Here is a 26,541-nt window from a genome sequence, read left to right as displayed (position 1 = left end):
CAAAATGAAAATGAAAATGAAAATATAGTGACGTTTGGAAAAAGAAATTATATATCGCTATCGGATATCTTAGCGAAAATGACAGGGCGACAAGGAGCAGATCTCATTCCTAGCGAATTACATGCAAGCCAAGTGTCTAGAGCTTAAATTTACGATACTGCCCCTCTTTCCCAAATCCTTCTTCCTAGTATTTTTTTTCCTTCTAGTGTGAGTAAGAATGAATACATGAGGAATCTTGTTAAGTTTTTATGCCATCAATTCTTGATAATTCGGCTAAGATTTTGATCGCAGAGGACATTAGAATTTGAACAAAACAGCTAAACTTTCTGTCAACAGAAAAAATAATATAGGGAAAGAGTTATGTTATATGTACATAAAGGCAAATATCCTTATGATTATCATTTATCTGTGACTTGTCCCTTGAGAATTATCAATATCTAGTGTACTAAGACCTTGTCTGATGACACAATTCAACATTTAAATTTAGTGAATTCAGATCTTAATGTATTCAAATACATTTGATAACAAAAAATTGAACATTTAAATCAATTAATTAACAATGAATTCTCTAGACAAAACTCGCTGCAAAAAATAAGTGATAAATTATTTACTTATCACTTAAAATGACATATACTCAAATGTATTAGATTTAGTATTTAACAATCCAATAACTTATTGACTTGATGAATTCAAACTTCAGATTTCAGTTTTCAATTTTCAAATTTCAGTTTTATCAAACGCACGCTAAATTAGTTTAAACTAAATAAGAAAAGAACTTTTGCGACGTGTTAACCTTTATGGATATACTCAAATTTGCTTAAAACATTTTTTTTTTCCTTTTTGCTCTCTCCCTCTCTTGAATTTCCCCATTTTGGCATGGAGGGACGCTTGTGATTTACTCCAAAAATTGATGTATACTGTAGTGGTGGAGAAAATTCAAAGGCTATAATGGGCATACAAGCAATCAAGAGGTGTTAAAGTCTTTCCATCAAGTACACCTTACCAATTCCATGGAAGATGAACAACGTGCAAATATTTGATGATTTTGATGTTGTCAATCACTATGATTCATCGTTCAAGGATCACGGCTACACATACTAGCATTAAGTCAGATTTAACCAAAAATGGACGATGATTTTGGCACATTGATACATCATGAAAAGTTGAGAGGGCAAAGCAAAGCATAACAAAAACTGTAAGTCTAGACGGCAAAATTCCACCCTAAACAAGCAAAAGTCTAAGTGGCAAGGCAAAGCAAAGCATTGGTTGATATTTAAGGGGAACTAGAGCAATTGTCCCCAAAATTTGTACTAGCTCCCACTTTCAGTCTTGGTACTTAGGCAGCAATAATGTGTTTTGTTATTTATCACACTAAATTAGGTCTTTTTTTTTTTTTTTTTTGCTTTTTATAAGAGACTATTCAATTGGAGGATCAATACAAGAAGTTATAACTCATCAATTGCAAATGATTCACACTTGATTATTCAATTGTACCATCAATACAATAACTTACAACTCATTAATTATACATAACTCACACTTGGATGACAAAAAGTTAGACAAAATTTACTCGCAATTTATGAGACTTGATACTAATTAATACTGTTGATTTCTGGAGTCTCGAAGCTTAACTGCTAGACGAATGCCTCATAAGCAACTTCCAAGGCTGATTTGATACTATATTTTGCCAAATGGCTAGCAGCCAAGAATTGCATCTAATAGTAACAAAATAACTCCATTTGCCAAAAGAAGAAAATCCATGCAATTCCAATAAATAACCACTTTTTTTTTTTTGAAGAATTTTGCCTTTATCTTTCTCTTTTATTTACTTTATTCCTCCTCTTGCAAGCTAAAATTATAAAGATGCAGGTTTCCTTTCCACAACAAAACCATAAATAAGGTCTTAAATATTTTACGAATTTGATTCTCTCATATTTGTCAATTTTTTTTTTACAAGTTCAAAACACCGAAAGCGACTAAAAGTTCGAAAACTTGAGCTCTCTTTTATGTTTCACCAAAAAACTTGAGGTTAATGTTCTTGATACCGCTGTTATATATTAGTAAATTTGAACTTGAAATTCAACTGAGAAACGCAATTAAAGTTTTTTTTTTTTAAATATATACTATAGTTGGAGTTTGGAGATTGATTGGTTGATAACTTAATTTAAGTATGATGATCGTGAAATATAAACTCGTCTTGGTACCGTAAGCTTGATGCATAAGTAATTTAATGTGATGCAACTACTGAATTGGTGAATATGGTGATTTGTGATTCGTTTTTCCACATAATATTATCAAAGCAAATGGGAAAATATTCCTTGTTTTCTTTTAATTTTCCATATCTCAAATTATAGATTGATGGCAGAAAATATTTCACGGTTCAATCTTTGTTTTCAAAACAAAATTTGTTAATGTGACAAAAGCCCCTTTTCAAGTCTAAACTGCGCTAGGATTTAGGAAATGCAATTTTGACATTGTAACCCAATAATTGTTGTGGAAATGAAATTCAGGTCACTCACTAGGGGAAAAGTTCTAAGAAATTTTATTGGAACGGGTTAGTTTAAATGTTCATCACATGTTTGTTTATGACGCATATCATTTGATAAACAGTTATGTACTAAACTTTAAGATTTGCAAGCACAAAAAATATGTTAAATATTTAATGTATTTATTCTATTTTGTTGCCATACTACTTGATATCAAAGATCATCATCTGCATGTAAGAGTCACGAACTATAGCTCCAATTTGAAGAGGGTTGAGTTAGGTGATAAGACAAAAGAAATTATACGTAGAGGGTTCTGTTTTAAAACCTCCCACTTAAAAAAAATCCCCAGTTTCAGATTAAATTCCCTAAAGAAGTGGTCAATTTGGAGATTTTTTGAAAATGTGGGGAAATAAAGTACCAATATTATTTAGGATGAGCACCACTTGAAAGGTGTAAACATGCCTAGGACTTTTGCCAAAATGAAAATTAATTTAATGTGTAAAAACACCCTTCGTTTCAAGAACGTTATTGTCAAGTCTTGATTAGATTCTCAACATTTTTCAAAAGAGAAAACACAAATCTATTTGCAAGGGGTGTTTCACAAACAGATCCCCCAAAACAAGTCCAACCACGACCGAAAGACAAAGAAAAAGGTTCCAACAAGAAAATATACAATCTATGATGGTGGCTAAATTTTAAATTTCAGAATAATTTGTGATTCTAAATAGGGAAAAAAGACAACAGAAAAATGAAGAAGCATCCTAAAAATTACAATAATATCTTATCACCCGAAAATAGATGGTGGCTAATTATTAATGTTATTTATCCCAGAGGCCGGATAATGTAAATGATTGAAAAGATCAAAATTCAGAGTAACCAAATAATATTCCTAAAAGATCCTGATTCTTGAAAATTGAATTAAAAAAAATATACCTGCCTCTACCCTTCACCCCCACCTCGAGCCCTTAAATTAATTTTTCAGATTAGCTTAAATTGTTATGTTTTTACCACTTTTAGGATTCGGTTGCTAATATTCTCTGTGGGTTGAAATTGTCAAAAAGTTTGTGTTGCAGATAAGACGGTTCACTTCAATATGAATAGAAGCTAGGAACCTAGAAAACAATAGAGAAAAAGTTGAATGTAATGTCAAATGGTGAATTTAACAGATGGCTTCATTTTTGAAATTGATTCATGTGGTTCCATAAAGTACTTTGGCCAGTTGACCTTACCATAATTATCCCCCTTAAAAGTCATATTCCACTGCTGAACTAGTATGAAATCATGGGCTAATTAAAAAATTTTCTTAGACCAAAATTTTTGGCAAGCACTTTTTTTCATCCTACCCTAAAACTAGTCAAAGTTGATCAAGAAAAGATTCAAAAGTTGCAGGCATTTCATTCTTTTCATAAGATTCTTTTAGAAACTCTAATGCTCGATATATTAAGAAATTCAATAAGGCTAATGGACTTTTAGACCGGGCGCAGGCCATAATGGTGTTGATTAATGATAATTCACTTTGACGTAAAGTGTAAACCATGTTGTTTATATTTTCTCTTTGTACCCTAAGGCGGAGGATAAAAAGTGATTAGCTAAAAGTATTAACAAATCTTATGGTCGCTAATATATAAATTTTGTTTGGGCGGCCCTCAGAGTTGGTAATGCTCAGAATTGCCTTTCAGACTGCTCTGCTTCTTAAGTGGACGAGGGGCCGAGACAAATTATTATATACTGTCAGCATTAGGTGAATAATGTAAAATTTTGAAAATATTGAATTCCTGTAATGTTACATAACTTTGATGTAACTGATATATACTGATGATGATTGTGAACACTAAACAGTGACTGAATATATCATTCTATTGCAATACGTATACGTTAGTTCGCTTTAAATTACGAATCGTTTAAATCGTCTTACACGCTTTAGAACTTTCTCCCTATTGTAACTTTGCCAAAATTGTTACATGTAACTTTGCCAAATGCAATTTTAACCTTACATGTCATGTTGGCCTAGCAGCTTATCATGACCTAACACCAATCCATGCAACGAAATTTTCACCCCAAGCATGATGCTAGTTCTAGTTTTTTTCACCCCGAAGAAGAATGTATCGTCTAGTGGAATAACAAGAAGATTGCATGGGGACCATATTAGCAAAACACAAAGATTTGTTAGTTTTTCTTTAGGGATTTGTCCTCTTATACCTCTATATATATCCAAATGCAAATGGTTACGCCCCATCAAATTTCTGCCACTCAAAGTGTTATATGTTTATGTCGGCCATGTGTTTTTAGTCAAGTTTCCCATCACTTTTCCAAACAAAAAGTCTATATTTCCCTGTTCAATTAATGATATCGTCATATCCTGCTATCCCTTCACATGGGGGCAGATTTGATCATGTGTACATGCTAGACAATAGTACTACTAACTACTAAGATCCCAGAGGCCGAAGAAAGAGAGGACTTGCTTATCTGCTAGGTCTGCGCGCGACGCGTGCTCTTAATTTGCTACGTTTGTGTGTGGTCCCTGATTTAGCCATTTAGGTTGTCCTTAACCGTCCGATTCGTGCCGGTCGCTGAATCCAACGGCTCGGTCAAGACCAAGATCTTCTCCCTTGATTTTGGCTATGTCCTTGCGTAGTACCCTCTTGCTTTGACCCGAGGTAACCTTGGTCTTCTTTTTTTTTTTTTTTTTTCAAATAAAAATATATGGTGTGGTACCAATTTCCGTATTACTTTGTTTTCTAGTGGATGATTCCCAAAAAAGAGATTCTTAATTCAAATGGTTCATTTGCAATATTATCACGCATTAAGCAAGCTAATTATTACCAATGAATTTAGCTTAGTGATACTCGAGCCGTCTCCGTAACTATAACCGTAAGATCTCGAGTTCAAAGTCCAAAAATTTGATTTGAATCGCATGCACCAAATAAAGAAAATGGTCAATTTAACGGATATAACCCATACTCCATCTAAACCGACTAAATGGATGTCTATCATTTGTTCTCAAAGTCCAAAATTGAATCACATGTACCAAATAAAGAAAATGGTTAATTTATCAGATATCATCCATACTTCGTCTAAACCGACTATAATTGTGATGATTTTTATACACGGATCCAATGCAGGTATGGATGCCTATCATCCGTTCACATTCAAACCAAACTCGTGCCAAGTACAAACTCTTGGAATCGGATCAGGATTCTCTGCTGTCACCACTGATAACAATAAGGTACACACATAGGGTGTAAATATTAATTCAAGCAATGTAAATATTGATATAATAAATGTAGACACTAAAACACAATAATTTGTTTTGGCGCATAAAAATTGATGTCCCACATTTAATCCGTTTCAAATCTTCTGTCCCCAAATCCACAACGGATCTTCTGTCCCACACCCTGTGCCACTCTCTATCTCACTTTTTATTATATTGCTATTTCTCCTACATAAACATCATGTTTTAGTTTTTTTTTGTTTCCTTAAGATTCAATAACTATTGATTGAGTTATACACAAAATTTAACAAACTCAAAAAATCAAAATGCATAAAAAATGAGATTTTTTATGAATTTTCTACTGTATTTTTTAATTTTCTATTATATATTGCTTTTTTTAAGCTACTGTATCTATTTTTTATTCAATTAATAGTTATTGAATCTTAAGGAAACAAAAAAAAAACTAAAACATGATGTTTATGTAGGAGAAATAGCAATATAATAAAAAGTGAGACAGAAAGTGGCACAGAATGTGGGACAGAAGATCCGTTGCGCCCCAAATCCTTCTCGATCCCGCTATCCCTTAAAGAATTGACTGCCACGTCGTTGTTTTGTGTCAATTAATTACGTGACTCATTTTAGTGGTCATTATATCCTAATTATAATTTTACTAAAATACCTCCGTAATCTATACTGTGTCGTATATACAGCTAAGTTATTTTTTTTATCCCCTTGCTTATCCCATAATTCTTATGGCCTCGATTTCAAGAGATACCAAGTTAATAAAGCAAACTTTTTCAGCAAAATATTATGTTGAATATTTCCCCACAATCTTTTCTAGTTAGAATTAATTAGAAACTACAAATTGAGGGCAAATTATTTATTTTTTTCGTATTCTTTAGGAGAAGATTTATTTAGAATAATGGAGAGCAAGTTTTTTTTTTTTTTTTTTTTTGTTTAACCACTAATCACACAAAGGTAGAATCCTTCGACGTACAAAAGCTTGATTGATCTACATGAGAATGCGAAGAATGGAAAAATTTTGCTTGGATTGTGAATCCTATTATCCATGTTTTATTTCACATTGCAGTATGCGGGTGTACGCCCTTTATTGTTCTGAAAGGAGAAGAAAGGTGATAATTTGGGAATTCTTGTTCTATAGTTATGTGGTTTCAAATATTTGAAGGGACAAAGAGATTTGGGAACAAAGGAGGATTTGAAGAGCATTTAATCTTTACCATTCAATCAAAAATACCCTATTTCCACCGCTATTGTGACAGGGGAGAAACCTGATCCCTTGCATTCATACGTGTTTATAATCTTTTCCTAGTATGTTCATACTTTTTGTTGTACTTGACAAGGTTGTTGACATCCATTTGCACATGAAAGTAGGGTTTTCACGATTTCAGTCTATTCTTATGGGACGGTACTATCGAAATTCGATTCAGTTTTGTGAAGTTGTGAAATCACACTACTGGTACTCACAAGTTACCCAATCCTATTATAGGTTTGGCCTGGGTCTACTCTTACAATTTAACCTGATGTACCTTATCATGATGTACAACTATTTATTTTTGGTACTGCAATTTCACATAGCCTTGTCAAAATGAGTTTCTTGGTCATTTTTTCAGATCATTTGTCTTTTACCAAATTCTTCTTTTTAGTTCTTGTTTTTCTGTTTCACTCTTTTCACACACTTTCTCCACATTTGAATAAAGGGTTATGCTGATAATGGACCCTCCAACTTATTGATATTATTAGCACTTTTGTTACAAGGACCCTCCAAATTCAAGCCCAAGGTAAAGGTTCATGTTGACATGGATGTGCATTACATCTCATTTTGAAGACCTAAGGATGAATAATTGACTGCAAACCTCATTCCTTGAGATTATGAAAAATAATTTCTAATTAACGAAAATATTTCAAAACCCTATCACTACTGACATGCAGTTGATGTTTGGATTGCTATTTTCTAAGGAAAAATTTTAATGTTTTCCGTAAATACATTTTTCAATAACTTTTTTATTTCACATACATCAAAGCGCTCCAGTGAAATTTTTCTTCTATAAAAACTTTAGAAAATAGCAATCCAAACTTCTGAGGAAAATTTAGTGTTCTAATTTCAACCACTCTTGGAAATTAATCATCTAAATTTGAAGACATCTTGTATATTTTACCTTTAATAAAATTTCTAAGCTCCGTCAGTCTCTTAATAATCCCTCCGTCCCACTTTAATAGTCCTGTTTCTTTTTTTACATAGTTTAAGAAAAAGTAGTTAACTTTGTTGGAAAAGTAAATTTAGATTGCTATTTTTCTAAAATACCCTCACATTAAATATGGTACAACTTTATGGGAACTTGAATTGATGGTAAAAAAAGAATCAACTTTCATTAAATGGGGTAGGTTTATAGTAACAACTACTTACATTGAATAAAGGTATTTTAGAAAAATTAAAATACAACAATATTCTTCGATTGGAAGGTGGACTACAATTTGGGACAGGTGAAAAAAGAATACGAGATTATCAAAGTGGAACGGAGGGAGTAGTTAGTGACGGCTTTGAATAACTGTCCAAGACAAACAGTAACATGGATGCCTATTTAATAAAAATAATTTAAACTAAGCGCCCATTAGTCCTTATTTTTCTTCCCAAATCAGAATTTCCGTGTGGTGTGACCTGTTTCCTCATTTAATATATTCCGCTGTGTGATCTTATCTAGATTTCTAGACTACTCAAGTAAGATTCTTTATTATTGTAGTTAGTGCACTTGTTCACTTAATGGGCAAGTACTTGCTACAATTATGTTTCGTGCGATTTTTTCGTCGGTCGTTATACATATTTAAATTTTTAGTGTATAAATACATCACAATATTGTACTGAATATATGCTAAATATTTTATTTATACACGTCACTTTTTCTCCGAATATAATAATATAATATAATTACACATTAAATAATGTAAGAAATACAATAATCGAACCGAACTCCACTAGACTCAAACTGCACTGGCCCCTCTCCCCTGAGTTAATGATGCTAAAGGGATTTGCTCATTTCATGCCAACACATTAACTAAACATGGAAACATGTGGTGCCATAAACAAAATGAGCCCTAAACTTGAAGAAAACAAATTGAGAAACGATCCACATTTTCCCATTGATAGCTAAATTCAACAGATTGAAATTGACATGGTGTTTGCCGGTTTGTATGCTTTTGTCTCATTGAACTAAATGTGATTGACTATTTGGAGGTCTAGCTAAAAACTTGTCATCCTCAATCAAACTCATTGAAAGCCGATCCCTGTTAGAAAATGCCACTAATATTTGAGTTTTCATGATAAAAATAGTAGGTATTTCCCCTTTTCTCAGCAAAAAAATAGCAAATATTTCGAGCCTCCAAGTCAAATTTTTTGCATGAAAAATGTATGAAAAGAGAGGCCAAAGCTCCAGGGTTGTTAGCATAGTCTTCATATTGACCAAAAAAAAAAAAAAAACTTAAAATTAGACCAAGAAAAAACCGTAGGCTGAAACCTCGTCTATTCTTTGATTATATGAACCCAAAATCTAAGTCATATCTCCAATGGAGTTTCCACATGATCTTTCACATCTCAATTTATGAGTTGGGTCAGCTTCAATGACACAAGAGAATCTAATATTTTATTCGACCCAAATCAATGGATGGCACCCCTTTTTTTTGTCTAATTTAGAATTCTGTTCCCATGATTCAGTAATTAAAGTGGAACCAAAACCCCACCAGAAATTAATGGCTCAAATCTTTGATGGTTCATGATCATAGACATCAACATGTTTCTCTTTTTTTTTTTTTTTATTTATCTAATCAACTGTGGGTTAACCCTCTTTTATGTTTCTTGTTGGCCATGACATGGCAAGTTTAAAGATTAGTTCCTCATGCTGAGATGAGAACATACTGACATAGCTTGTTACTGTGAACGTTGGTTTACTTGTTCGTATGATTACTTATTCATTTTGACTTTTTCTTTAATGAATTTATCATCATGTTGCATATGAGAATTTAATTCCTCGTGGAGGAGATGAATATTGTATTGTTAGGGTCTTTCAGCAAAAGTCTAAATTGAAACAAAAATACACATCAACACAAGTTGGCTCAATTGATAAGGATGAATCATTTCGTTATAAAAGATCGTGTGTTTAAATTTCACTGCCAACGTAAGAGCTGTGCTGGCAAGCGATTTATAAAAACTCTTGTAAGCGACCTACAGTTTCAAGGGCATACCTAACCAATGATGAAGACCAGAGCGACCTATAATTTCGAGAGCATATCCTGACTTATAATGATGATCAGAGTCGAATCTATGCAAACTTTTTCTCTAAAAAAAAAAAAAAAGAACAAAAATATAACTTTTTTGTGGTTCAGCTGTGTGGCTTATTGATCTTGTAGTGTGGCCTTTCCAAAAACAAAAATGCACTCGATTGGACATAATGAAATACTGCAAATCTCCAATCCGTGGACTCCATCTCTGGAGTACAGCATATCATCTTCTGCCTCCAATTAGACTACAGCACATCTGTGGGATGACCGAGAAACATCTTGATTGTATATGGTCAGATTGGACAATTATTTGAGAAAGTTACCCCATAAATCCCTTTATATCTTTTTAATTATCTTTTTTATTCATACACATCACATCACATTATTGTTATTGATACTTGGCCATTTTCCTTTTTCACACTTTTCCTAGCAAACCATTCTTCTACAGGGCAGGCCTGTCAATTAAGCCTGGTGAGCTAAAGCATTTTGGAAGTTGAGTCTGGCCCGAATAAAAAAAGTTATTTGTTGGTTTTGGGCCAAAATTATTTGTTCGACTTATGTTCTTAAAGACTTGCAGTTTTGAGGACGGACATGCAGCCCGCCCCTTGGATTGTTACTTTTTTGGAGTTTTTTTTTAATAAAAATTTGCACTGTAGTGATTTGATGCACATGAAATAAAAATATAATTAAAAAATATTAAAAAATTTTCGTCATGAAAACTATAATCCAAAAATATCATTTGAGGTTGTGATTCACAAAGATAAATACTGTGCAACAATGTCTGTAATTACTTTTGGAGAAATTATGCTAACCCTACTTGACATCTCACGGACGATTTAAATACTAATACGTAATTGTTTATGCCCTTTTCTTGTTGAGGGATGCATTTTAGCATTTTGTTTTATTATTAACTGACTGAATTGTTTCCTGTGGATTACTCCTGTTTTGTTGGAGTCATCAGAATCCCTACAAATGCCTCTGTTGAGTGATTCTCCAACAAGAAATTGACGTTCTAAGAAAAAAAAAGAATCCAAGCTAAACAAGAATGATCCTTCTACTAATTCCCATCAAGAGGCGAAATTGTTTAAAATTCACACGACACCACAACAAATAATACACAATACAAGCCCCAAAATGCCATGAAAAAGCAAATCAACCTTCCCAACTCGGTTGAAAATGGCTGAACTGGGAGGGTTATTGTTCTTAGTAGAACCAGGGGGAAGGGACCCCCCTGCCTCTGCTTCAGGTGCAGATGCTGGTGATGGGGCTCGATCATCTTGTACGTGTACATGAAGTTTCATTCCTCCCAGACAGTGTAACCTGTTTCCACAGACAAAGTATCTGTCACCAGGATTCTTCAAAGGGATTGATGTGTTCCCATTACTACTCGTTTGTAGTACATTGGTCGTGTTGCACCCCTCGTAATTTGGCTGCGTTACCTCGCTTACACTGTGGTAAGATGAATATTGAAACACTGCAATAAGTCGTCAATTGTCAATTTAAATTTTTTTTTTTTTCACGTGTAGTAGTATAAGGTGATTGAATTAGCAAATGTTTTGCAGAAATTAAAATCCTATTTGATAACTCAATTCAAAATTTAAATTTAATGGATTCAAATCTTAACATATTCACACCGTTTGATAACCAAAAACTGAACATCTGAATTAATTAAGTGGCACTGAATGTGATATGCACTCAAATGTATTAAATTTAATACTTAATAATTCAATAATTTAATGAATTCAGATTTCAGACTTCAGTTTTATCAAACATGCCCCTGAGTGGATTAATAACTGGAGAGTTGGGAATTTTTACAACTTCTAGTCATAATTGTAATTGCACTGTACAATGTTTACAAAAAGTGATACTATTAACATACTCTTAGAGTATGAACGAAGGGGGAAAATCAGACTCCATGGCCAACAAAGCTCAATACTAGAACAACATATGTAGACTTTAAAATAATAAATGGAGACAGATTTCGATTATCATTGAATCTCATCCATTCAATTTCAAATTGAAATAATCTTCACCATTAATTGCACTTCACAATCACCACTGTAAATTTAGAGACGCTTGAGCTATAAATGAGTGATCATAACATGCAACAACATCTACTTTCTTGAAAAATATGAGAATTTAGAGCGCCTCACAAGGGATGGACCGACTCTATTACAGAAATTTTCGTTCTATAGTGAATGGAGAAAATATGGTAGCAAAAAGGGCATAAGATCACTTACATAGAACATCTCCAACTTGAAAAATCTTGTCCTTCGACCATGTATCAACATCTGTACTAATATCCCAGCCAGAACTATCGCCCACGGTATACACAGTTCCTGAACATGTTAATGCAAAGCCCAAGATTATGGCAACTGAAACTAGGAAGACGTTCTCCATTGCTAATCAGACATGCATGATCAGTTATGAGGTGTGTGTGTGTGTGTGTGTGTATATATATATATATATATATATATATATATATATATATATAACGGATGTGAGTTGTTGGCTATAGCCAAGATTAGCTTACCTAACTAAATAAAAGAGAGATGGTTCCATAAAGCTCAATTGCTTGATGAATTAAAAGACTCATTTCTCCAAAATTCTGCTTGCTTTATTATTGGTTGTACGGCTTTTGAGGTTAGGTTTGTGCTGATCTTACTAGTTCAATGAAAGTATTAAGGTTGATAATCCATAGTTAAAACAGGCTTGACTTGATATATGAGGAAGTTGTTTGTCCAGGGGACAGTTTTGGTAGGGTGGTTGTAGGGAGTTAAACGCCTTCCAACACCAAATTCCTTTTTGACTTAGCCCAGCCCCGAGCTTGAAGTTCTCCTTTTTTTTTTTTTTTTTTGAATCATGAATTACTTATTTGATAATGCACAAAGAAATGATTTTCTCTTTTTTCTTTTCGTAATTTATGAAGGACCACAGCATGGATTAACATGTTTATTAAATTTTTATGATAGGAAAGTTTTCGATAAATTTCGGCAAATGAAGTCAATTTAATTAGTGCATTATGAGGGAAATGGAGTAATTTATTTAGTCCAATTTTATCCTTCTCTAAACGTATCTGCATTGACTCTATATATACATGTCTTATGATGATAGGATGACCAATGACAATAGTGTTTAGGTAGTGTAATTTCTACTGCAATTAGTTTATGTATCTTCATTTTACTGTTAACCTTATCGTACCCTAATGGATACATACAATAGGGCTATACCAGATGCCAATTTCACTTAGCTAGTGAGGCAAATTCAATTTATCTTTTGGTCAATTCTGGAGGAACTTGCTGGATTTGAATTGCCATATTTCTTCAAAAAAATTTTATATTTTTCGTGAACACATTTTTCAATTTTGCACTTTTGTGGTCGTGTGGACTGTATGCTAACTAAAAATAAAAAAAAAAAATCTTAATTTGGAGTCTGCAAATCTAATGGAGAAGTATCACCAATCGCCAATCGGGTAGTGCCCTAACAGATCTATACACTTGGGGCCAAGTGTGTAGGTAATTTCTTGCCACGCTAATGTATCTATTGCAAGAAATGCATGTTTTGCATTTTAGAGGACAAGCAGAATAAGAAGAGTGGGGCTGATATTCGAGAATAGCATTCTCCTTGGGCCTTTTTTTTTTTTCTTAAAAGTTCACTTTGATCAAATATGCAGGACTTTGCTCATCTCCTTGCCTTGCTCGTCTCCACTTAAACAATGTAAGCTGAAAATTTTCCTTTCTTTAGGCATTCTTTGATCTCTCTCTCTCTCTCTCTCGGTTCCCAATCTTTGATGTATGTATTTTGCTAATTCAGAAAATAAGCATAGGGGGCCAAGTTGTTATAAAATTTTGCTTTGAAATTTTTTTTTCATAAAGTTATAAATACATTTCAAATCTGAATCATTAAACTAAAGAAATGGAAAAGATTAACACTCAATTCATAATTTTCAAAATCATACTTATAAGAAAACATTTTCTTTTACATTCTAACTTCATTAATCTACGCAAAATTCATGGCTGCGCCATTGTATGATACCATTGATCTTTCTTTTAAGGATATTCCGTGGGCCATTCACCACTAAGAAAAGGGAAGAATAGGATGCGAACTCTCAAAAGGAGATATCTTAGGAAGTATTCTCTTTAGGCAAAACTCAGTGACCACTGAAAAAGGACTAAATCCCTTTTTGGATTGTAGATCAGGGGTTTGAATCCCATATACAGTACCCTTTTGTTTAGTCAGGTCTGTATACCTGCTAGTCTTTTTAGCTTCCCCTCCCTTTTTTTTTTTTTTTTTTGTCGATACGATAGCTCCCTATATTATGGAGAAGGGGAGGGTTTGAAGAGATCTTGGGATAATTTAGAGGAGATTAACCACCATCGGATCAAACGGGTGCACTGTTTAGCCTCCTTTCCCTACTAGCGCCTTTCATAGCCTCTCCTTCCTCTAGAATAGGATAGATTAGATTATATAAATATTATCGTTGCCTCTCCTCCCTTTAAAATAGAATAGATTATATTATATAAATATTATTGTTGCCGCCCCTCCTTTTAGCAAGTATGTCTTAGAAAGTATTCTCTTTGGACTCCCCTTTATCTAGATTAGGATAGATTAGTTTACAAAAATATTATAATAGCAGTGAAAAGAAAAAAAAAACAATGAAACAGGAGTTAAATTCTTTAATTTGTTAATCTTTTTAGGAAACAAAAACAATATACTTGGTCTTACAAAAAAAAAAAAAAAAGGAATTGAACAATTGGCACATGTTAATCGAGAAATAAAAAATCATTCAAAATGTCCCTCACATTTTGTAAAATGACTTTTTTCGTCCCTCACTTTTAAAAGTGTAATTTTATGTTCCTCACAAATTCATATTAGTTGAATTTGGTCCCTACATAAGTTTCTGACTAGTTTTTTGTTGGAATTCATTACATGTCTTGCATATGATCATTTTTAGGGGCAAAATTATCAAATCAAATTTTACATAATCTGATCTATAGTCATTTACATTTTATGAAATGAATTGTTTCGTCTCTCATATTTCACAAAATGAATTTTTTCATCCTTCATTAACCATGTGTATGAATAATTTTTTTTTAAATCTAAGTATATATCTATTTGATTTCACCTGAATAGTACGAATTGCATATATTATATTTCTATTTGATTTCACCTAAATAGACTAATTGTAGTTGTACACATGCTATTCAATAAATATGTATATGGGTTTAAATCTAACAATTTTATTTTAAATCCATATATATATATATATATATATATATATTTGATTTCACCATGTGAATCTAGTCAATATTTGTGGTCTTTTCTTTTTTAGTAATAATTCATTTATTGAGCTGTGTAATAAGGTCATTTAATTAATCGGCCCTAATTCAAATTCTATAGTCATGTTAACAAATTGTAATTTAAATTTGAAAATTCTACTTGCCACCTTTAATATTAACAGTTGAATTTCTTGCCTTGTGATTTCTTAAAATTTGAAAGTGTCAATCATTTACTTCTTTTTATCATACTTTTCCATTGTTTATTTTTTTGTTCAAATTTAATTCGATATAAATACTTAATAATGTTTAGAATTAAATATCTCCGTTATTTTCAATTTTTGAGTAAAAGGAAATGAACACCAATGAAAAACTAACAATTTTTTTTAAATTCCTGTATATATCTATTTAATTTCAACAGTACATTTAAATGAAATTAAATAGAAATATATTACATGCTATTCGTATTGTTCAGGTGAAATCAAATAAATATATATGAGTTTTTATTAAAAAAAGTTATTCGTATACATGATCAATGAGGGATGAAAAAAATTCATTTTGTAAAATGTGAGAGATGAAAAAATTCATTTTATAAAGTATGAGGAGTGAAAAAATTTATTTTATAAAATGTGATGGGCTATGGGTTGTATTATGTAAATTTTGATTTGATAATTTTACTCTTCAAAAATGATCACGTGCAAGGCACGTGGTAGATTTCAACTAAAAACTAGTCAGAAATTTAGGTAGGGATCAAATTTGACTAATATAAATTTGTAAGGGATATAAAAGTATACTTTTGAAAATAAGGGATAAAAAAAGTTATTTTGCAAAATGTGAAAGACGTTTTGAACGATTTTTCCCATTGAAAAAGAAAAAACTTGGCCAAGGCATGCATGAAAGTCTATAATAAGGGATTTTTTTTTTTCTATTAGGTGTCCTAAGGACAACAATAAGCACACCAAAAAGGAAAGTGATTCCACTATTAAATTTTTAAAATTACTACCCGCCCTCTAAATTGCAATGCTTTCGCCGAACAATTTTATTGTTTTGCAGGAAAAATAACATTGGACTCACATCTTTTTATGTGATTTTAGAATACTAATTCGACAATTATTTAGATATAAGTATTATGATTCACTACCATGCTTTCAAAGCGATAGGGAAAAAAAGGAGCGAATCATCAAAAGATTTCAAAAGGTGAAAGCATAAAGTATTGTTTCTTGTGCTTTAAAGGCTGAAAATAAAAGAAAATGATCCGCCATTGTTGAGTTCCCCTATACAAAGCTAAGACTCCGCTTCTTCTTCTTCTTCCTTCTCATTTTTTAAGATAAGATTATATATAACCCTTGATTGTGAGACCAACATAAGATATTATAAGGGATCATATTCTAATTCAAAGTTATAATTTACACCCACATTTGGTGAGACAAATACTACATAACATTAGAAGAGACTCACACTTTGGTAATATCTAAACCTAGTAAACCAAGACCTCATCGCCAGCTGAGACTCAAGTTTTGAGAAAATATTAGTATATTTTTCCTCATCTATTTTTTTGTCATAAATACCAACTGAAATGTTTGTGATTTTTATATTCAATAGATTCATAAGGAAAATATTCTAATGTTTCTTGTTGACCAAATTTGGAAAATGCAAATGGACTAATGGATGAATTGTGTGCAGGACAGGCACAGATGCTCCAGCCGAAGGTTTCTTGACTGCGCCAACAATTGATGTCTTGACAATTGAAGGAGATACAGATGAGACTTAAGCAGCATATCTACCCCTTTGCAAGATCTAGAGGCAATAAAGCTAGTTGACTATGATCTCAAAGATTAATAGTTTAGGTGAAAATTTTCTGCAGCAGAAAATGATGGGTTCACGATCGAAGGAGATATTAGTAGGGGCTGAATCTCAAACAGCAAATCTGCCCCTGGACTTGGGAGATCTAGAGCCACTAAAGTTAGATGGCAATCACAAAGACAATAAATATATATCATCTTGATAGGCTTTCTCTTGTTGATTTGTTTCTTAATTAGTGACTATATATCACGATGATACTTAAGATAAATTTTTTTTTTTTTTTGAAAAAAAATGTTCACAAAATGTTCTTGTCCTTATGTTTGAAGCAATAGTTATTGTCTGTGCCACCAAAATACAAAAACATGTAGCTAGTTTATCTACGTAAGTTGTTGCAACTTCGCTCCCAAACCATTTCAACCAAATAAGCAAATTGTTTTATTGTTTCCTATGGCAATTCCTTTTCCTCAATTTGCAGTTAAGGAATATTCTTCAGCCAATGTAAGACCAGTACAAGGAGAAAAACAATGCAATTGTAGGATTTGTTCCTCACCTTCTTGTAATTCAATCAATTTCTTGAACATTGTTACGACTTTGGACTAAAGTGAAATAGCTGGCTTGATTAGCAAAGTTTTCTAATATAAACTGGATGATAAGTAAGAAAATTAATAACTACGTGCTGAACCAGAAAAGCGATAGAATATAGAATTTTAATCACCAAACTTCATCGGAATTAGTATGGTTAAAATTACATTTTTTGGTTGCATGTTATATATAGTACCAAACTTCATCGAAATTGGGGCACCCGTCCCAATTGCCATCCCTAAGTATTGGAATTGAGTGGGTTAAATTTGTATTTTTATTTTTTGATAAAGAACATTAAATTTGTGCATGAATTGCTCGCAAGTTGTTGCGATACAAAAGCACGTTTTTTATTTTGACAGAAGCATGTGAAGCCCATTAACATTGAAGGCCCATTGTCTTACGTTCATCGTCAAAATGAATCACGATTCAGAAACAGCTGAAAACTGGATCAACGGTCCAACTTCTAAAAGGCCCCAAAAAACAATACACAGACAAATCAGGATATATTTTTCAAATTGTACTTTCAAGTCTGACAACATATTTGTGTGGATGCTTATTTTTTGGGATGTTTTTACCATCACATACCTTCGTTGGTAAATGTATTTTAGAGATACAAAAAATATGGTTAGAAAATGAGTTATAATTTTTTTTTATAAGTATATGTCCAAACAAATGGAGCCAAATGGTACTTGCTGAAGATTAATAGTGCTCTTGATATGACGTAAACATTATTCATAAACATTAGTGTTAAAGTTGTCTTGATTTGACATGTACCTTGAGTGTTTGTTTTAACCTCAACCCCTCATTAAAATTCGTGTTTTTTTCTTAGTAATAGCTCCTGTAGATGAATCATCCCATTTTATCACTAATTACTTGCACTAAAATGCCATACAGCTCAACTAATCATTGACAAGGAAATGTTACTTGCACTAATTACTTGCACTAAAATGCCATACCACACAACTAATCATTGACAAGGAAATGTTACATAGAAAGAGAATTACGCTATCAGTCACCAGTGACGAGTTAAAAGTAAATTGGAATGAATGCTTAATTAATCCTTAGTGCTACCGCTAGCTTAATTACTTGCACTAAAATGCCATACCACACAACTAATCATTGACAAGGAAATGTTACATAGAAAGAGAATTACGCTATCAGTCACCAGTGACGAGTTAAAAGTAAATTGGAATGAATGCTTAATTAATCCTTAGTGCTACCGCTAGCTTAATTTGTTAAACAGAATTTCTAACCTCTGATTTTCATTTATGTTTGATCTCTAACTAAGTTTCTATAAACTAGTTTCTTTTATTTGCCTGGAAAAGATGACCTAGTTTAACTAATAAGCTATTCATTACTTTTTATGGAGAAGTCGTCTCAAAACCCATAAACCCATAGGCTACCTATGGATTAGATATTTTTTGAATATTTTTTAAAAATTTTACTATAGTAGTATATGTGAAAATTTTTTATTATAAATGGTTTTTTTTTTGGATGTTTTTGAGAATGTATTTTAGGATAGTTTTAGAATTTTAAATTTTTTTGAGATATTTTTTAAAAATTGAAAATTACACCACCCATCACTGCCACTGCCACTGCCACTGTCACCGTCACATCCACCACCCCTTCCGCCTCCTCTCTCCTCTCTCTCTCTTTCGTCCACTCATTCCTCCCCCTCCCTCTTTCTCCCCTCCTTTCTCCTCTACCTCTCTCTCTTCACCTCTTCTCCTTTCCCCTCGCTAGAACCCCCATCCTTGTCCCTTCCCCTTTTCCAGTTGCAACCAAAGGGTTCAAATCTCATATCTGCTTGTGACACTTCGATCACAATGAGAAAGGAGTTGCGATTGAAAAGGGGAGGGAGTAGTGGGAAGAGAAGGAGAGAAGAAGAGAAAGGAAGGGGGAGGAAGAGGAAGGATGGGGAGAATATAGGAGGAGGGAGGAGGTGATGGTGGTGATAGTGATGTATGGTGAGTGAGGGTGATTGGAAGAAGAACGAGGGTATAAATTTTATTTATTTATTTATTTATAGATATATTTGAGATTGTGTGCTTTTGAAATTGTTTTTAGAATTTGTTATTGTAGATCCCACAAACAAAAATAGTTTGTGAAAAAATTAGTTATCCAAACAGAGCCATAATTTTTATCCAAACCATTTTATACAATTTATCATCACGCAGGTGTACCTGTAAATGAAGTTTCAGTTATCTTAAAAAGCAAAATGTTAGATTTTGTTTAGTGCTATTTACATTCGTCAAATCTTACCAACAATCTACTCATTTCCAAATATGCCGAGAATTGACAGCGAAATAATCGACGAAGGGCATGAATAGAAAAAATTAGTTGAAAAGAAATGATGATATCGAAGTCCAATCTTAGGTTTGAAAAGTAAATGAATATTGAGATATCACAAATATTTCATCCAGTTATTATATAGTAGTTGTTAGTAAAATAAGGTACGAAAATGCCTAAAATTAAATATTTTGCTTGAAAGTAAGATTAAAAGTTCACTAAAAAATATGAGTCACTTATATATTTTACGTGAATAATACAATACATTTAAATACTATGCATTTATATTAACAATGGTTTCAATTTGTATTTTTGTGTATGAGATATTAAATTTGATGTTATATCCAAGTATATGAAATTTAATGATATCCTTATATTTTTTTGCGTAACACATAAAATACAAATTCAACTTCATAAAAAAAATTTAAAATCCCATCATAACTTGAACTTTTATTGGTAAAGTATAATATGTAAAAAGTTTAGGGAGAGGCTAAAACAATGCTCTTCCATTCTGTAGCCATAATGTGTTCAAGTTTCAATATGATCGGTAAAAGTTATCAGCGCAATTATGGTGTGAATTTAGGATATAAGGGTATGGATTTTGCCCTTTTTTAAAATTTAACTTTGAAGTAGCTGGATAAAGAAAATATGTGCGAAGTTTTTTTTGTTTTTACTGTGTTTAAATTGAAAGAGTGATTATTACCAGGAGCAAGTTTAAAGTTTTTCAGATAACATGATCGTGCCTAATTTTCTTGTCTCATCCATACTTTTTCCTCGAGAGAATTTTCTAGTCAAAAGGCATGGGATCCATAATTAGTAAAAACTTGTACTGTACATGTATAGTACACATCAACAAGTATAATTATAAAACTTGTGTATTATGTACACTTTTTACATTCACTGAAACAAATTGTACTTTTTAACAAAACATGTAACACATGTAATGAACTTTAAGGACTAAATTCACACCCTCGGTCCCATTTGAAAGTTAAACAACACTACTTTCTTCAAGTTGAATTCCACTTTGATGCATGCTCACTATTGATCATGTAATATCTTATTTGTCCCTTTTGTTTCAATATCACTGCAAATAAGGCATTTTTGTTTATGCTTCTCTTGATGTTTCGAGGTAAGGAAGCAAAGTTATGGTTCTCAATTAGTTATCTAGTTAGACATTAACCTTTTTTTTATTTTATTTTATGACGCAAGTTATCCTGATCTTGTGGATCAGACTAATTTCCTACGGCTAGCAGCCTAGCAGAGCCCTTTCCAAGAATGCCAGCACGTTATTAGTGGGGGTCGAACTGGGTACTAAAGAGCGGGCTACGGAACCAGACGCTCTGCTCGCTGAGAGCAGTTAGATATTAACTTGTTGGTAGTTTTATTCTACCTTGCTCCAATTTGACTTTCCTCTCGTAATTTCCCTCATCTATTCCCTTGGTTATCTTGTTAAATCTGCAATTCCACTTAGAAAGTTTTTCCTTATGAGAATCTGACTTTTCACTCATAAATTCCCTCTTCTATGCCCTTTTGGTGAGTCATTGTTCTTCATATTAGTTAGTGATTCAAAGAACGATGTCACAAGATGATCCCACTATTACGAAACGTTGAAAATTAGTGCAGAATGTTTGCGCTTTTGTAAAAGTTCGTGAAGAAAAAGAGAGGCTGAAAATTAGATAAACTTGAGGAAGTTAATATATGTTATCAACATTGGGTAATTATTGAAATTGTGCAAGTAATATTATTATTAGTAATAACAAATGTTATACAAGCACTCTCATGGTTAATTTTATCAGTTATGACAAGAAAACTAAATGAACGCAACATTCTTTTTCTTTTGCATGAATAAAATGTAACAGTAATGAGAACATGATTAAGCACCTTTTTAGTTAAGTAAGAACGTAATGCATGGGCATTTGCACGTTATATCTTCATTCATAGTGGGTAGAGAATCCAGTGGTCTTTCCCCATAGTGAAAATCTTTCGTCCCTTGCCATTATTAGACTTAAAGTTGGGTTGAAATTGACTAGTTCATGACATAAAATTATCTTATAGATTGACAAATTCATGGTTAAGTTACCCAAGACTATAATATTATTGATGGAATAGAAGGATGTTGATCAATACTCTTATAAAATAGGTTTTCAGGCATTTTTTTCTTCTTCTCTTCACGAGTAGGAATATCAGTAGGTACAATTACAAAGACTTTCTTTTACATCTTCAGCTTTATCGACCATTGCAAACTTGGAAAACTATTCAATTTATAGAATGCCAATTAGGGCTGCAAACGAGTCGAGCTTTGAGCTAATCGAGTCGAGTCTCGACTAAATTTTATCAAACTCGAGCTCGAGCTCGACGAGCCGGCAATTTTCGAGCTCGAGCTTGACTCGAATCAAGTCGAGCCGAGTTTGAGCTCGAAAAAAAATAAAAAATAAAAAAATTATTTTTAAAAAAATAAATAAAATAATATTTTTTTCTGAATAAATAATAAAATATTAAGGATATATACGTAATTTTACTATAAAAATAAATAATAAAAAATTATATATATAATATACGTAATTTTGTTATTAAATAAAAATAAAAAAAAATATATATATATATACTCAAGCTCGGCTTGCGAGCTAACGAGCTTAATATTTTTAGTTCGAGTTCGAGCTCGACTCGAGCCGCTCGCGAGCGATTTGATTCGTTTGCAGCCCTAATGCCAACAAGCAGATACTCAAAGAATCACAACTTCATGACATGAATTTATGCTAAACATTGAAAAACTCACGGTTAAGTTTATGAAAGTATAATGGCCCTGTTTGGAAGGTGAGTTTTTTAGGAGTTTGTTTAAAATTTTATTGTAACTTACTGTAAAAGTTTTTAAAAAAATTTTTGAAATGTGTAGATTTTTGAATATTTTGAAGTGTATAGTTTAAAACTTTGAGAAATTTTTTGTGGTTACTGTAGCTAAAGTTTTTAAAAAACTTGTAACAAACAAACTTGACAAAAAGATGGAAATTGATTAACACTCTTAAAAGTAGGTTTTGAGACATTTATTTCTCCTCCTCTTTTCACAAGGTTGTAGAAAAATTTCCTTTTATACCTATAGCGCTACCTTACAAACTAGGAAAATTAGAGATCATAAAGGTCATTTACAATTCAAATGTACATCTCAACCTCTTATATCCAATTTACAAAAACCACTCTAGGACATTAAAAAAAAGTAGATACTTAAGGAATCACATACTTAGGCCTTGTTTGGCAGACAACTTTTTTGCCAAGTTTATCTGCTACAAATTTTTTAAAAACTTTAATTACGGTAACCTCAAAAAAATTTTCAAAATTTTTAAACAATATACTTCAAAATATTCAAAAAAACACACTTCAAAATTTTTTTTAAAAATTTTTACAATAAGTTGTAGTAAAATTTTAGATAAATACCCAAAAACCTTACTTGTCAAATGGGGCCTACTCTTTTGTATGCACATATTATACTTACATTACATAGAAAAGTACTAACATAGCTCCAATGCATGGCTTAAGAAACTAAATAAACAAAGAACTTATATAGTACGGAATGTTTTATAAATTCAAACAAAGAAGAGGTCAAAATCAAAATTATAGTGAACATAAACGTATATTAAATAGAGGTTAGTGGCTCCAAGCAGATGAACATTCCTCCCACAAGTTAGTTTATTAATTAACAGATGTAACAAAGGAACCTACAATAATGAAAGCAAGAGAAGTAATATAAAATGTGCAATTGGGACATAAAGAAAAGCTAGAAAACAAAAACAGAAGTTGGGAAGAGATCTTCTCCAAATCTGATTTGGTCAGTCCTATGGCTAAAATAATCTTCTCATGTAACCATTCTTATCATTACTTTAATCTCCTGAAAAAGAAATTGTAAATGAAAGAGAAAGAATCAAAAAATTAAAGTGGTGAACCAATGGGTTTGTGCCTCGAGTCTTGTGGGTGTGGCTGCTTTTGAATTGTTTTGCGAACATGAAGCTGTCGGCTCTAATTGGGACTACCACTTTGATTATTGTGTGAACATAGTACCATATGGCAATGTGCATGATGCATAGGTAAAGTCTTCTAATTGGGAGTATTTTTTTTTTTTTTCTAAATTTGGTCCTCTCTGTTGTTGTTGTTCTTGAAACTTGTTTTTATGAGTTCCTCAGAAACAGGAAACAACACACTCTACTTTGTTTTAGATTTTATGAGTTCTCTTGAAATTTGAGAATAATTTTTTCTAAAAGTAGAGCAAAGAAGTCATTATTTACAAGATTAGTAGAAATCGTCCAACATAATTTATAGATATCGTTAATCTAAGAATACGTAAAAGCTGTTGTCAATCATTTAAAACCGCTCTATCTCTTAAAATAGCCGTTACTCCGTCAAAAGAAACTCAAAACTACTTATCAATTGATTAATTTGGTGCAATATAATTTGAGTAAACTTGGTTATTATATTAGCCTTGATTATCTTATCCTAACGTTTCCTATGTTGTTTTCTTTCAGTTTTATCACTGAAAATTTATCCTTCTTGTTATATAACATTAATTCATATCATTGATGATTTTTCTAAGATATACTACAATTTTTTTTTTTTTAACATTGTCTAGATTCAACTAACTGCTTGAATGAATTTCTGCAGGTCATGGTGTACAATAAATGATCTGAGTTGTTTTACCTCAGCTTAACCTAAAGGTAGTCTTAACATATATTTACTCACATTCCTCCTGACATCTTTATGCTCAATTACTACTTGACACCAATACACCCACTTCTTTCACAAATTAGTGTAGGATCAAGATTCTTAGCAATTGCAAATTCTTTTGTACTTTGTATATGTTCATAAAACACATGCAAGTACATTCTTAAATGCAAATGCAGGTCCAATCAGCCATTCATTGCATCAATAAATAATTGACCATTCAAGGAATGAGCGTGCAGGTGCAACTCAAGTTCTACACGGATTACAATTTCCGTGGCCTGTATACTCCATTAGTTTTTGCATACAACTAGAAAATGAAACAGTAATAAACTGATAGATTCTTCCAGTTTAGGTGCTATATTCTTATCCTAGGTTTCTTCACCCAATTTTAGGTTAACATAAATCCTCACTATCAACTAACTAACATAAATCCGAGCCCCTTGGGGTTGGCTCGGATGATTTCGGAGTAGTCTAGTTAGATCTCGAGATTGGTCGCGTGTTCAAGTCACCTCTCTATCGCTTGTGTATCCTTGGGGGCGGGGTACATAGGCGCAGGGAGATTCGTCAAACAAAAGTTGGAATACTCCCTATGTTGAAAATCAAAACTAACTAAATTAGAAGAAAAGGTATTAGGTTAACATAAATTCTTGTTTAATGAACAAAACCTCCAAGTATTGTATTTCAGGGCTCAAATAAATGGTAGGGAATAACTCCAATAATCATAAATACTAGATTTTATATTTATTGGACTGCCTTAAATAATCAATGCAAGTTGTCTTTTACTATCAAAAGACTAAGACGTCAACCAAATTTCGTTTTCTTGAAACAATTTATAAACTTTAAAGCTTAATATCTAGTACAAACCAACGAATATTAATTGGACAGACACCTGGGATCAGCTCTTTTTCATCACTTAGTTTAGTTAAACTGGGGACTAAAATCTTGTGACAGATTCGACACAGCTTTTCTCAGGGGCCAGCATATTTTGAGTTAGTGGCTGTGGACCATGTCCATTGTCTGGTAGCCTAATGGCATGACTAGATGGTGAAAATGTGGCATGTTTAGACATTAGTAACGATGATACTCTGCACAATTATTGTCATTGCAATAGCACTAAACCACAATAATATCTTCTTTCCATTTTAGAACTGCCATGTTCTTAATTTTTCTTTGGTCACTCATTTTTATCTATATCCTACTTTATTCTAATTTAATTAGGGGAGGTCTAATTAGGTCTACGGGGCGGTGGGAACGGGTGCCAGACGAGTGTACTACACATCCGTCTAAATTTTTTAATAGAGCCGCTTAATGTAGCAAATGGTGGAAGGTAAGGTTTGACACCTTGACCTTCTACCCTACTAAACCTTAAGGACCGGTCTTGGTGGTTATTGCCATGTTCTTAATGGATACACTCGTTATTACACTTAAATTAGACATAATTATTGTGTAAATATACACAATTATAGCTATTGATTTCTGTTGCATTCCATAATCTTCTAAAAAATTAAGGATTAATATTTCCTACACCGATAGTGTATACACTGTCAGTATTGGATGAATGACAACTATCTAAAATTTGAATTTAAAATTTAATTTTTGTACATGTATCATGAATCCAACGGTAATAGTGTATGCACTGTCAGTGTATATAAAATTTACTCAAAAATTAATACTAAATTTTGAGTGTTTTTGGATGATTGAATTATTTCAAATAATATTTCGTTTATATCATAAACATATTTTTCAATCCACTTTTTTATATTTTTAATTATTTTTTATCTCACATACATTATATCATAAAAAGTAATACAATAATTATTTTAAATAATATTTCAAATAATACTTTGTCCAAACACATTATTTATTTTAACGAGTGTTCAATGAATATTTAATTATA

At 32.2% G+C, this 26,541-nt stretch overlaps 1 protein-coding gene across 1 annotated transcript; it reads right to left on the bottom strand.

The window, feature by feature from the left end:
• Window positions 1-11,078: 11,078 nt before the first annotated feature.
• LOC140003940 (stellacyanin-like) lies at window positions 11,079-12,387 on the bottom strand. Its single transcript, XM_072070112.1, has 2 exons — window positions 12,228-12,387; window positions 11,079-11,461 (listed from the first exon to the last, which is right to left on the bottom strand). Exons 1-2 carry the CDS (start codon window positions 12,385-12,387, stop codon window positions 11,079-11,081), a joined length of 543 nt encoding a protein of 180 aa, XP_071926213.1.
• Between the last annotated feature and the right edge of the window lie 14,154 nt (window positions 12,388-26,541).

The sequence above is a fragment of the Coffea arabica genome, chromosome 11c (assembly GCF_036785885.1).
Source record: "Coffea arabica cultivar ET-39 chromosome 11c, Coffea Arabica ET-39 HiFi, whole genome shotgun sequence".
NCBI classification, from domain to species: Eukaryota; Viridiplantae; Streptophyta; class Magnoliopsida; order Gentianales; family Rubiaceae; genus Coffea; species Coffea arabica.
The sequence above is the reverse complement of the archived record's forward strand: the minus strand, read 5'-3'. Positions and strand labels throughout refer to the sequence as shown.